At 35.7% G+C, this 14,263-nt stretch overlaps 2 protein-coding genes across 5 annotated transcripts; both read right to left on the reverse strand.

Annotated features, from left to right (window-relative positions):
- Positions 1-1,362: 1,362 nt before the first annotated feature.
- LOC103846445 (probable serine/threonine-protein kinase PIX7) lies at positions 1,363-4,082 on the reverse strand. The gene is made up of 6 exons (XM_009123369.3): positions 3,596-4,082; positions 3,081-3,418; positions 2,870-3,005; positions 2,660-2,796; positions 2,453-2,576; positions 1,363-2,135 (listed from the first exon to the last, which is right to left on the reverse strand). The coding sequence occupies exons 1-6, from the start codon at positions 3,831-3,833 to the stop codon at positions 1,555-1,557; spliced, it is 1,554 nt and encodes a 517-aa protein (XP_009121617.1). The 5' UTR covers positions 3,834-4,082; the 3' UTR covers positions 1,363-1,554.
- A 424-nt stretch (positions 4,083-4,506) lies between these two features.
- LOC103846446 (inositol hexakisphosphate and diphosphoinositol-pentakisphosphate kinase VIP2-like) lies at positions 4,507-12,749 on the reverse strand. Of its 4 annotated transcripts, none has more exons than XM_009123370.3 (30): positions 11,850-12,737; positions 11,649-11,708; positions 11,415-11,461; positions 11,131-11,214; positions 10,971-11,034; positions 10,719-10,872; positions 10,441-10,511; positions 10,183-10,287; positions 9,954-10,046; positions 9,735-9,809; positions 9,300-9,385; positions 8,923-9,129; positions 8,737-8,836; positions 8,588-8,658; positions 8,279-8,357; positions 8,024-8,182; positions 7,843-7,885; positions 7,691-7,773; positions 7,520-7,582; positions 7,367-7,441; positions 6,984-7,109; positions 6,493-6,734; positions 6,362-6,406; positions 6,218-6,284; positions 6,031-6,102; positions 5,640-5,884; positions 5,495-5,552; positions 5,206-5,373; positions 5,041-5,115; positions 4,507-4,923 (listed from the first exon to the last, which is right to left on the reverse strand). In XM_009123370.3, exons 1-30 carry the CDS (start codon positions 11,943-11,945, stop codon positions 4,648-4,650), a joined length of 3,189 nt encoding a protein of 1,062 aa, XP_009121618.2. In that variant the 5' UTR covers positions 11,946-12,737; the 3' UTR covers positions 4,507-4,647. The 4 variants fall into 4 exon arrangements, with proteins under 4 accessions (XP_009121618.2, XP_009121619.2, XP_033137799.1 ...); XM_009123371.3 differs by having other exon boundaries at positions 11,868-12,733; XM_033281908.1 differs by having other exon boundaries at positions 10,183-10,511; positions 11,850-12,749.
- Between the last annotated feature and the right edge of the window lie 1,514 nt (positions 12,750-14,263).

The following is a 14,263-nucleotide window of genomic DNA, read 5'->3' on the forward strand; positions in this document are numbered from 1 at the left end:
CTGTATATATACGTATGTTATTATTATATAAACAGAGATGTTCATGAATCACATTAGTATTATTATATAAACAGAGATGTTCATGAAAATTGTTTGGTATCATTATTGTTTTTTTTGTAACACTATGGTTAAACCTAGTTCAACCGTTCTTGGTAACACTATTGTTTGGTATATATAAACAGAGATGTTCATGAATCACATTAATATTATTATATAAACAGAGATGTTCATGAAAATTGGTATCATTATTGTTAAACCTGGTTCAACCGTTCTTGTGTCCAATAATACACCACCAAATCGTATTTCAATAATATTTTATTTAAAAAGTATTTGATTACATTTGATTTTAATTCATTTAATTTTTAAAAAGTATAAAGTGATCATTTTTAATTTTTAATTGATTTGATTTTCTAATTTGAACGTATTTAAATTAGTAATTTAATAAAATTATTTTTTCAATTTGCAAATTAATAATTTGTATACAATTTTATTTTTTTAACAATTTATAATTTTAGTACTGCTGTTTTTACTGAAAAAGATTTAACTTATAAAATATATTTATTAAAGAGGGCAATTCTCTCAAATAGTTTTTTTTTTAAGTTTTTATCACAAACTTAGTTCTAAAAAATGACTAATATAGTCTCTTTTATTTTAAAAATTTTAATATTTATTTTTTGTTTTTTACTTTTGAAATCATATCTCCAAAAATTTATCCCTTAACTCAAAACCCTAAATTTAGACAGCCATTCCGGAGACTGCCGCCCGCGCAGACTTGATCCGCTGTGACCCGCCTGAATACAATCCCTCTGCGGTCCGGAATGGAACTGAACAACCTATTTGCCATCTCTAATTATTGTCTCGACTTGTTTCAGTCCATTACTTTGTTTTGCTATAATCTGGCCTTGTGCTCACACATGGTTTTAGTTAAATATATTTGAATCTTATGAGAAATATTCTTCACATTTAATTCCAACATATTATTTTAGCAAGTGTGTTTTAGAGATTTTTTTGGCCTTTCAAATGGCTATTTAGGCCTACAATCTGTTTGTTAGTTTGGTTAAACGTAAATTTTATCGAATTAATCCGAAATAAAATTTTGGTTCGATATTTTCTAGTTTGATTGTTGAAAATTATTATGGAAGTTTTGATTTCGGTTAAATTTTAGTTAAATTTTGTTATAACTTTGGATAAATTTGATAATTTTGGTTAATTTAGGTTAATTAGGTTATTTTGATTTAAAATTTGATTAGTTTGGTTTGAGTTTAATATTGTTCGGACATCATTTCTTTTTTTAAAAACAATTTTTTAAAACATCTACTAAATCGAAAGAATTATTTCGGATAAAAAAATGCCAGGCCTAGCTACTGAGATAACAGTTTCCATAGACAACCCATTTGGCTTCACCGTTCTTACAACGTTTTTACATTAATCGATTAAATAAAGAGTTTACAGTAACATTGGTTAAAAATATATCTCTTGCCGCTTAAACAAACGATAAAGCTTTGAGCATTGAAGCCTTTCTTCGTTGTGCCCTATGTCCACACGCAAGAGAAGCTATGTAGTTGCTCCTTTAGGCTTCGGAGAAGGAATCTGAGGTCGGTAAGGCGACGCACCATGAGGACTTGACATTGTCCTAAACACAGGTTGTGGCTGCCCCTTTCTTGATCCAAATCCGTTTCCTCCTTGAGATCCATGAGGACTAGACAGTGTCCTAAACACGGGTTGTGGTTGTCCTTTTCTTGATCCAAACCCCTGAGACCGACCCAACCCGTTTTTCAAACGCTCGGCTTGCATTGTCTGGAAGTAGTAAGAAGAGCTTGCCATGTCTTTAAGATGAGGAAGCGGTTTGAGCGCTTCGACAACATCACTCATCTTTGGCCTAACCTTGGGGTCACGGCTAAGACACTGTGCAGCGAGCTGAATCACCTTTTGTGCGCCTTTGATCGAGAAATGACCTTCCAGCCTCGGATCAAGCAACTTGTAAAACCTTCTTTTGTCAAGTAGATGCGGTCTCGCCCATTCCACTAAGTTGTGCTCACCGTTTGGTCGGTTCTTGTCCATAGACCTTCGTCCAGTTAGCATCTCGAGAAGAACCACACCGAAACTATACACATCGCTCTTTGACGTCAAGTGACCTTTAACAAAAGTTCAATAAAGAAACTGATCAACAAACATCAAATATTTCAAAATATACAAAATGTAACTCCCTGTGTTCCTAAATAGAAGATGTTTTATATTAAAAAAAATTACATTTTACATTAAAAATATCATTAAATTTTAAAATTAAAAACTATTCAACCAATTAGAAAATAGATTATAAAATAAATATGAATGGTTACACAGATTTTTACAAAGTTAAAACTGAAAACATCTTTTATATTGTAACATCAAAATTTCTTAAAACATCTTACATTTCAGAACCGAGGGATTAGCACTAAAGAGGGACACTCACCGGTCATAACATACTCTGGAGCAGCGTAACCATAAGTACCCATAACACGAGTAGAAACATGTGTTTTGCCTTCGTCAGGAGCATCTTTGGCAAGTCCAAAATCAGATAGTTTTGCATTGTAGTCCTGAAAAAAAAGTGTGAATTTTATAAAAACATGACAAAAAGTGTTAATCATGTTAATGGACAAGAGTAAAGAAAGATACATACTGAATCAAGTAAAATGTTTGACGTTTTGAAATCTCGGTAGATGACAGGCTTCAAAGCTTCTTCATGGAGGAAACTGAGACCTTTTGCAGCTCCTACCGCAATCTTCATCCGTATACACCAAGGAAGTGGCAACGACCCTTGCAAGAAAAAGGATTTTAAAACATTGAAAACTTATAAAAACGAGGCTGTGGCCTTGTGGGGTTTACATACTTCTAAAAAGATGATTCTCTAAACTTCCTCTAGGCATAAACTCGTAAACAAGCAGTCTTTGATCATCTTCTATGCAGTAACCAACCAGCTTTACTAGATTAGGATGAAGAAGGTTCCCAAGGAAATTAATCTCAGCCTGCAAAAGACCACATGTTTAAACGGGAAGAATTATAAAGGAAGGAAAGAAACAGAAGAGGTTGTTGTTTCTTACAAGCCATTCTTTGTGACCTTGAAGTCCATCAGGATTCAAGGTTTTGACAGCTACGGTGAGACCTGTACCGGGCTTAACAGGAGCAGTACCGTGTTCTTGGATCCATCCTTTGAAGACGCAACCAAAACCTCCTTCTCCGAGAAGACTCTCGGGTCTGAAGTTTCTGGTAGCTAGCTTAAGGTCGTTGAAAGTGAACTTGGTGAGGTTAGAATAAACCTTAAGTTCTTCGCTGATCATTGGGGTTGAGGAAGAGCTTCCCGCGTTGCTAGTTGTTGTTGTTGTTGTCGTGGAGGAAACTGGTTGATCATTTGGTTTCTCATTTGCCTGTTTACTTTCCACTACCAGAACACAAGGCAAAAAAAAAGTAAATGAATGAGTAAAGATGTAAACTTTTCAGTGATCTCAAGCAAGTAACCTTAGATTAGAAACATATACACTTATGGAAACTAAACCCACAACAAATTTTTTTCAATTCAAAAGGCACTAAAACAATCAGAGAATGTATATATGTATACCGATGGGGCTGGTAGTGGCATAGAGAGAAGGGGAAGAAGAAGCACCATCAACATCTGGTTTTGAAGGTACGCAACCAAACATAAACCTTAAGTTGAGCCAACACCCACTTGCTTCTTCTTCTTCGTCGCCACCGCCATTGTTTTTCTTCTTCTTTTTGTGATTCTCACTCTCGTTAGATTGCTTCTTCAATTGCAAGTTTACTTTAGCTTTCACAGCATCAGTATCGTCCAAACCCATCTCACCACTACAGACAAAAGGGAGTGATGTTCAGATGATTTATCTTGATCAAACCAACATACGGTTCTTGCAAGAGAAACCCAAAGAGAGAGAGAGAGAGAGAGAAAGTGAAGTGAAGTGATTTTCAGATGAAAGCAGTGAGATTCACTGGGAACGGATCAAAGCAAAAGCCCAACTCGCAGAAGAATTTTGAGTCAAAAAAGGAGAATTGATGTCTGCGGAGAGAAAGAGAGAGAGAGAAGAGTAGACTGACTGACTCTAGCTCTATAGAGACAGAGACCAAGCAAACAAAAAGGTGAGATTTTTTCCTTTTCACATGTGGTTCCAACAGTTTCAATTTACTAAATGACATTATTTTAATCACCGGTTTATCGTTCCTTAATTCATCATTGTTTTGATGCAAACATTGGTCACAATTACAAACCTTCCTCCTTGATATGTGTTGTGTCTTTTCTCCTTTTGTCTGGTTGGAACCCAATTATCAACACTTTTATTATTTATTACTATTATTCTCCTTTGGGAAAACAAAAGGTACGAATCAAATTCCATTCAAATCTTTCTTTCTTCTTTCTCTCGAAGTACGTGATGGAATCCAATTTAAAATCAAATCATCTTTTTTTTTTTTAGTTAAAAGCTTGAGAATTTCATTAGTATAGATTTGTTTAAAAAACAAAACAAATAACGATTCTTCTGAATAACGAAAGAATGAACATTTTTAGTTCTTACCCAATTAGAAAGAATGAAAAAAATAACCCCACAATTTGTGGTCCAACAAGGAAATAGATTTGAGGATATGAAACCGCAATGGTCTATTTTACGTTGTTGTCTTTTTTGCATTAGAGGTGGAATTTTTGTTGAAGGGCCAGAGTTTCACAAGACGCTCGAGCACCGCGGCGCTTTTCGAAAAGTAACCGGAGAAGCCTGCCGGAATTGATGCCGGAGGGAAATCCTCGGCCGGCATTGCAAATGGACGTATCATCTTCTCCATTGTCTCAAGTGTCAAACACGAACTAACCTCTTGAAGCCTCTCTGGTCCCATTATCGGAAGTGTGTGTTCCCTCAGTAAAGATTCTGCTTCCTCGTCATTCTTCTGTTGTATATCAAAACCATTTTATTTTAATAGATCAACAAAAGGTTATGTCGTTACTTCAAATGCCTAGACACAATATTAAAACCATGAAGAAGAGTTTGGACTTTGCATTTATACCTCTAAGGGAGACAAATCTGCGCCACGGCTAAATGTAAGTTCGATTCTGAATCGTTTCGGATCTTCCAGAGATACCTGCAGGTAACATGTTATTAGGTTTCAGTGTCATAAGTATTGACAACTTGAAAGCATGAGAGAGAGAGAGTGAGAGAGAGAGAGAAAAACCTCAGTGTTCTCGAACAGTCTTAGGACAATGTAGCTCATGTAATCAAGCTCTTTGGTCTTACAAAGGCGTTCCAATGCGCTTTGGCAGACGAGACCTTCTTCTCCTTGAAGAGACTCGTCGAGGTTACAATACCTTAGGACGTTCATCAGTGAATGTATATGTGATTCCTGTCGTATCATTACATAGCAGAAAGTCATGTGGATGCATTTATACAGCCGAAGGCTAGCATGTCGAAGTTAATAAAGAATTTGTAGGAAAGAGGCCGAAAAAATGGAAGAAGAAACTCACAGATGTGAAGTAAAGGCGTGTCCTCACATGACGTTCAGGAGTCATTACATTTGCATACCTAAAGGAAACACCATGACATTAAGAAAATTAGAGAAGATATTAATTATTAGTCATTTAAAACAAGAAAAGGAGACTTTTCAGTTACTTTGGATCTAGTCGGTACTTGGTTTCTTTATCTTCATCGTCATCTTTGTTCTCTCCTGTGTTAGGCCGTCTTAGCTCATCGCTTTTAATGAAAAGTTTCGGCTGACTACATCTATCCTCCTTTCTCGGCGAACATAATGACACCGAGACTTGGTCTTGGCTTTTCTTCAGTTCAGCAACACTCATGGCCTCTTCTCGAGTGTTCCTCAAGTCAATCAAGATTTTGCCCAGCAAGCGACGAGCAATCTTAATTTCAAAGGCAGACAATAAAAAATAAAGCATATGTTAAGGGACGAGACCATCTGAAAATAATCATGGATCCTTAGAGAGATGAGGAAAACTAGACATTCTATGCCTTTGTGAGAGTTAGAATGCCAAGTTGAGGAACCCACCTTTGAACCGATTTTAAGCTTTTGCTGTGGATTGATCCCATACTCATTTGGGATTACACCATCTGCTAGTAACTGCAACAAAGATGTACCAATAGTCCAGGAGAATTTTAGGATGTTACATTGAGAAAGACCATTGACGTTTTCAGAAAATGAAAGAGAGACATCAGTTTTTGTATTCAGTTCATACCTGAGCAACTTTAAAGAGTTCATCTAGTCCTTTCAGGTTGAGATGAGAATTATGTAACAGGTCGTACCTGGTATTGACAACACGTTGCACGATATTCAGAATGAAAGCAATTAAAAAGCAAGTTAGCTGAAATAGAAAGCTTACTTGCATGAATCGTAAACATCAGGAATCTGCGTTATGTCGAACCGGCTGCATTTGATTCAAACTATCAGTGCCATTGAAAAGCAACTGATGAAGAAAGTAAGGATGAAAACTAGACAAGCATTGACACTTACTCTCTTCTTTCATTGTAGAGTTCCTTTTCGAGTTTCCTCCACCGAGCATACATCAAAAGAAATCCTTCACTACCACAAGGTAATCCAGCAGCAATCCGGCCAACGTCAATGTTTGACTTCCCAAGGGCCTTTGCTTGATCATAGGGAGGGACTACATCATAAGCGCTAGGCTCAGTGGGATTCTCTTCTTCATCTTTTGCTAGTAGCCTCACTTGTTCAGTCACCTTTTTAGCTAATTTTACCTATTTATTTAGAAAGTAAACAGACAAGTAGCACTGAGTATATCTTTTGTGCTAGAAAATATTAAATATGGAAGAAAAATGCAGCTAAAAAAAAAAGCAAATGATACTGTTGATGGCCTTTAGAATATGATCTGTAACAGTAAATATGCTCTGTAGCATAATGACAATTAAAAAAAAAAACAGATAGAAAGCCATCCAGGTTGCAAAATGCTAATAGACTTAAATATGTATAGAAAAAAATGTGAGTACCAATTCAGGTAGGCTCTCATTAGCTTGAGGAGGAAGTCCAACCCCATCGATCATCCAAGGTGATTCAGAAGAGACGTAATCATGTACCAACTTTGTGCCGGCAGTTATGATCTCATTCAACTGAGCCTGCAGGAAAGATAGGAAAGGAATTCAAAGCTATTATAATTAGACATGATTGTTTAATGAATATTTGAAAATAAAATTCAAACTACTTAACGCAGATTAAATTCAACCATAAATTTAAAACATGAGCAAGTGCATTTGAGATCTAATGCTACGCATATCACTATGTATTATTGGTTGATGCTTCAGACGTGTGACAGAACAAGCTTTCATTCGTTTCATATCTTCACTCAAGTTTTCAATAAAGAGAAAGAGACTACCTTGGCCTCTTCCATTTCACTGCTTGCAGTATCCAGGCCATCCAACATGGAAGAGTCCTTGCTAACTAGAGAAACCTAGAGAAACAAAATAAGAAATTTAATGATTGTGACATTGCTAAGCACGATACTACCTCGCAAAAGGAAACGGCAAACCAGGATTGGGGTCAGCTGTCCTTCTAAGTCAAGTAGGCCTTTAGCAAAAGCAGCTGCAGACATCTGCAAGCAGTGCAACTACATTCATACTTTGATCTGGGGTAAAAGAACCGATGAAGGATATACAGAAGACTGAAGGTAATATCTCAATACTAAGTCGGTACAATGTACCTGAACGCGTCCCTCGTCAGAACTGTAAATTTTAAGGTCGTGACGGTATGTACTATGGAGACGGAGCAAACCGGTACCTTCACCTGCAAGCATACCCCATTTAGTTTTAAAACAGTCAGAAATAAAGCAGAATATAAGATCAAGTGCGTCACCTGGATACATATTGTTTCGGAAATATCTACCAAGTTCTTCTGCCTATGGAAACAAATCAAGCAAACATTATACGTCAACCCCCTGTAATGATCTATATGCTAACATAAAATACCACTCCATCGCCGCTGAAGTTTGCAATGCATTTAACGTCATATTATAAATACAAAATAACAATGTTACCTGTTGTCGACCAGCATGAGTTAGAACGCCCCCATATTTCAATATCATAAGAGCCTCCACTGGACGTTCTTCTTCACCGTCACCATCACTTTTTGTTACTTTATCCCATTTCAGCGGTTTTAGTTGAACTTTTCTGTAAATACCAGAGAAATGTCCACCCTGCGCGTTTTAACATTTATGACATGAGAAGAAGTTTGAAAAAGAGAGAGTAAATATGTAGCATAAAGCTAGAGCTCAGAAAAAAAGGCACACAACCTCTTCAAGAACAGCTTTAACTTGCCGAAGCTTGTCAGCATGTTCAAGGTCTTCTGCATCACTATCACTTTCACCTGGTCTAAACATCAAACAGAGATACATAAAGTTAGTTACTGCTAATATGTAACTAAGGAAGCAGTTTGAGAATATTTCACAGAAACATCAGGATTGTTCTAAAAATGAGGTAAGCTCCTTCAATTCTTTCAACCTATCCACTGGAATTATGTATCTGAGAGTATCACTCAGCCAAGTAAAATGCTGAGTACCGGAAGTGTAATGCAAGTCACAAGATCACTATCAGAGGTCTACCTTGAACGAGGAATTAACATTCTTGTGGCATCCAATAGATCTTGCAATTGGACTGCAGTTTTAAGCTTTGTCTGCAAGCAAGGATAAAATTGCACATCATAATAATATCACTGGAGGAATGTGAAGATAGAAAATCCTGAGCCTCTCACCTCAGCTCTTGGCTTTCCTCCATTGTACTTAAGCATCAGATTTAACAGCTTTTCCTCTGTAACTTTTAGTTTCACTTTTTGCTTAGGGGTTCTATCACCACTGTCAAGGGAAGTTAAACATAACTCAGAGCCTGGGTGAACATAGAGGAGTTTAGAAAAGACAGTTGATCATATGTTAAAACATACTGCCGGACAACAGCAATGACACAACGAAGCTCCTCTGACTGCCCAAACGTTCCGATGACGCCACTTCCTTGGCGAGTTAGACCTTCGTTAGATTGGACAGGTTCATTGATTTTCCATGGCAGAATGGGAGGAATTGTCGAAGAAAGATGAGGAGCCTTTGCATCAAAAAACATATTCCGTAGCACACAAGCAGCATCGTCATAATACCTTACAGTGAAAAAACCATGGTGACATTTCTGATTAAAATACAGTCAATGAACATAGTTTATTAAGCTAGGTCAGCGCCAGCATAATATATCATGATTTGTGATTTCCCTGTGAAGATATAGTTGAAAGAATAGTCAGAAGGGAAATATAAGTCCAGACTAGTATCTCACTTATAAGAGTTCTTCACAAAACTCCATCCATTAACGTCACAAACGTATGAACTTCCCTCAGATCGTAACAGATCAAATCCACAGACCTGCAAACATGAAAATGATTCAGTTAATGCATGATATCAGAAATTAATATCTTCCATTTTGCCTGTATCCTTGACTTTTGGTAAGAGTATATTTTGTTTCAGGCTACCAAGCATTTAGTTGGAAGCAGAAGATAACAACCAATTACTTAGTTAGAGTATCTTTCAATCATATTAAGTAAATATTCCTTCTAACTGATTACACTGGAAGCAATCAGTTACAAAGGATTCTCTTGTGGAACAGAGTATGAAAGAGAAAGAGAACATTTTAATCAGTTCATTGATAGTTTAAAATTCAGCTCAATGATCTTAAATTTAAGCATTATGATAGATAACTGGGATCACAACATACCGATTGCCTAAAAGCAATGCAAACTTCTCTCGCCATTTGCTTCTCAGCAGGTGTAAGCAAAACTGGATACCTCACCTGTTCAATTAAATTACAGTACCTCATCAAAGTTTGAACATCAGCATTATATACCTTCATGAAACATAAGCTCCATTCTTCATGAGAGAAGAGCCACGTAAGGTTTCATATGTGGAACGGTTGGGTAATGATTGGAAAACTTACTTCCTTCCCATCCGGATTTCTCATAACTACACCATCAACAACAGGTGACTTTCTTGCTTCAGCATGTGCGTATTCAGGACCCACAGTATAGACCTGCATTTCAGTATGAACAGTCAGTCACAAAACTTGTTAAAGCCCAGAGTGAACCATTGCAATGTACTAAAAATGTTGTTGCCTCAAACATGGACAAGAATATAATAAGCTTATCTAGAAGCATCAGAATCAGAACCTTGACATCAGTTCCCCCAGTAGGCAGAAACTCCTCATATATGTAAGAACCTTCTCTCCTTACTCTTCTGACCTCAGGATGAAATTCACTTGAGCGATTCCCAACCTGAAACAAAAAATTAGGATCAGAAAGATAGCCAAGTTCCGCTGAAAGACAAGTAGTGGATGACCAAACTAAGGTTATAACAACAAACATATACAATACAAGGATCAAAGTCAGTCCACGGAAAGCCAAGTTATGCACAAAAAAATGCAGTACCTTACGAAACAATTCTTTCATGCCTCCACCTGCTGAGCTAGGGTAGTATATCATTATGCTATGGTCATCACCTTTTCAAGTACAAAAGTATATGATTAATAGACAATATAAAAACTGAAATTCAGAAATAAAGAAAAGTTGGGATCAAAGCTGATAGATAAAAACAATTTAGTTAAACCTTATAGTACCCGCAAAACAAGCACTCAACCAATACAGAGAGATCAAAGATTCGAGAAGAGGAGCTCAGAGAGATCAAAGATTCGAGAAGAGGAGCTCACCATTGACGGGCTTTTCCACAAATGGCTTCCAGAATACTTCACCATTAACCTCAATAAAGTCTTCTTCCTCGACGAAGTAATCAAGGTCTTGGTTGGGTTCTGTTCTATTGACACAAGCATATCTAGGAACAGGGATACCATACATCTCTAGATGCTACAGGTGCGCATAAATAGAACGATTTTATTAATTAAGAAGAAAGCATGCAAGTATTCTATTTCATGAACAAAATAATGCAGTCTGAAAATGAATACCTCATACACTTTCCGGCGGTCATGAAGAAGATACTGCGGATCCAGTTCATTCACTAAAAAGGGCCTGAATCATAGAAGTTTGAAAAGGCCATCTCAATGTATAAAGTAAGCAGTTTACTGAACTATATCAACAAAAGTTGAAAAAAGGCACTGAACTCACTTTCGTAAAGAAGAATATGCTTGAACTTTCTCAAGAGGATATCCAGAGGAGTGAAAAGCAATCAAGCAGTCACAAATAGGCCAACTGAAACAGAAAAATTCCTGGCGAAGTAAGTACTAGTGGTCCCAGAGCATAATTGTACTTAATTAATCTTAAACTACATTTTCCCCTGATAAACTAATCAAGAAATGTGTTACAAATCCATGCATCACGTTAATTAAAAAAAAACGGTATTCAAGATAGTTAAAAACGCTATGAATAGAGTTTAGTCATCATACACATACCTTTCTACTGGATCATCGAGTATAACCTTGTCCCCAAAATGTATGATCTAGTTAAAAAAAAAAAGTGGTAACAAAAGTAACCATGAGATCGCATATCACAATTAAAAGGGAGAATACACCATAGAATCCGCAGACATTTAAATAAATAAAAAAACATATAGAATCACAAACTTGGGGTTAACTCTATAATCAAAGGCATATATATACTCACTCCAATCGACAAATCAATCATACCTCAAATTCGCCAAACGCTTGCAGTCTATCCATAATCTGACCCATGGGAGCCGAGAAAACCTGCAAAAGTCCAAGCGAACGTTCTCTGAGACGAGGAGACGGATTCAAAAACAACGCAAAAACTCACCTGAATATCAGATTTGTTTTCAAAAACGAAATCATCATCTTATCTAAAATACGAGAACGATAAGGAAAGAAAACCTCGGGGCTGCACTTCACCTTCTTTTCCATGACGCAGACTCCGATCGTTATCTTCCTATCAACCACACCTGCTCCTCCTTCTTCCACCACCCCCATTGTTCCACAACGATCGTTTCAATTATATCGAAGAAAAAGTACAAACATCGACTAAATCGCTTCGGTGTCGTACAATCCCTGCTGGTGACTAAGATAGGATCGAGCGACAGAGACCGTAGGATGATCAGCGAAAATGTTACTGGAGAGAACGATGATCGCAAGCAGAGCAATAGTGTGGAAAAGGAACGAGGAAATTGAGGCGTCAGGGACGTTGCATTGAATTGAATTCTTTTAAGCTATATATATATATAGATTTGGCTTTTAATTAAATATCCGGATAAGTAAGCATTTAATTAAGGTTAACAAACCAAATCAAATTAAGGAGTATATTCTAATCCAGTCAATGATGATAGAATTAAAAGAGCTAATGTGGCATATTGAGGCTAATAAGTATTTAAATTGGCTTCTGATAATTTACCCCACTAATTATATTTTAGTTCTTGTAACAGTATCAAGTTTAAAAAAAACAGTGGAGATTGAATGAAGACAAATAAACTGAGGAGATAACAAATATGAATATTCATTCAAAAAGAGAATTCTATATATCACAGCCCTACTTTTCTTATTTCAAAAGGCTGCTACATAAAAGTATATCACCAACCTTATATATTGTTCATACTTTGTGATAACAATTAGGAATGGGCACAGATTGGATATTACCATTTTTTTTGCTTCGTACATCACGGTGATCTGATTTCCAATTTGTTTTGTTTCGTGAAAATACAGATATTCGGTTTTCCGGATATCCAAAAAAATTATAGATATTTACAAATATTCATAGATATTTTATTTACTTTATACAATACAAGTAAATCTACAAATTTGTTTTTTTTCTTAAAATAACTTTTGCATAACATAGAAGATAAACTAAAAATTAATGAAACAATGTGTTTTTATGAATTTTTTAAAATTAATAAATTTTTTATAAAACAAATATTTTTAGAAAAATTGTAGTTTTCGTTAGAGATTTTTATTTTTTCTTAATTTATTATATTTTATAATTAATTATATATATAAAATTATATGTTAAAATAATAATTGTATAAGATTATTCATTAAAAATTCTATATTTAGTCATAGATATACAAGACGGAGCGGATTAGATATATGCCTCTAAATCTTTTAGTATTTGTGATTTGTTTTGTTTGTAACGGATATTGATTTTTAATAGTTGCTTTGATTCAGAGACTTACGGATATCCTGATTTTTCGAATAAATTAAAACGAATAACAAATCAAATCAAATTTAACGGATAAAATGTCCGGTCCTAATAACAATGATAGCTTTGCAAGTTCTGATCTTAATCACATTCGCGCGTGTTCAATCGACAACAACATACAAAGCATGAAACCAAAGTAAATTACTTAGTCTTTTTTTTAGACTTTTTTTTTTTTGAAAAACTGATTATATTAAACTTTAAAAACTGAAACAGAAAGAAGGTTTGAGCGCAAAGGCTAGCCCATAACAAAGCAAGAAGGAAACGGTTGGCAACTTCAATGGCAAACATACAGTCTCATTCCCAAAGAAATGGAGTCTTTATTTCCTTGTTCACCATGGATGCCACATTATGCAGATTCACTTGTTCTCAACTAACTTTTCTCATCCTCTTTTTCGTATGTCGATTAGCATTGGCGACGCGTACAGGATGATGATATTTAGACCTTTTGTGATATTTTTCATATGGTGATGAACTATCTTCCTGGCATGTACTAATGTACTAGGCGACGGATTGAAATATTACATAGATGTAATGTAAATATACAGAGTTAATTAGTATACACCAGGTTAAACAAATAAGGGAGGATGCATATGGTCATAGTGAGAGAATCGTAGTTGTATCCTTAAAAAATCTTCAATATCTCACACTGATTGTCATAGAATGGTGGACACGAAACCTTCTTTAACCAAAAATTTTTAAAAAATTCTTTAACCAGAATGTGAGGTTATAGATAATCACTTCTGGTGGTTGGTGAATCGGAACCAGAGAAAACAGAGCGACCAGTGTGATTGTTTATTAAGGCTTGGTTCTGGAGTTTAACGGGTTGAAAAAACCGTAAGGTCAGATAAGTTATGATCACAACAATGCAGATGATACAAAATGATATTTTCTTGACATGCAGTTTAGCTTACAAAAAAGCTATAGTTAATGTGTTGATGGAACCAATAATTGTATAGCAAGTTTCGAATTTTTTTTATTTGATAGTTGGTAGTTGCCAAAATACCGTGAATTTTTTTTAATAAACTTGTTTGTTTATAAATTCCCTAGAAAAGCTTTCATCGTATCTAATAGGCTTGTCAAACATGGACACGAAAAAAGA

This window comes from Brassica rapa, chromosome A10 (genome assembly GCF_000309985.2).
Source record: "Brassica rapa cultivar Chiifu-401-42 chromosome A10, CAAS_Brap_v3.01, whole genome shotgun sequence".
NCBI classification, from domain to species: domain Eukaryota; kingdom Viridiplantae; phylum Streptophyta; class Magnoliopsida; order Brassicales; family Brassicaceae; genus Brassica; species Brassica rapa.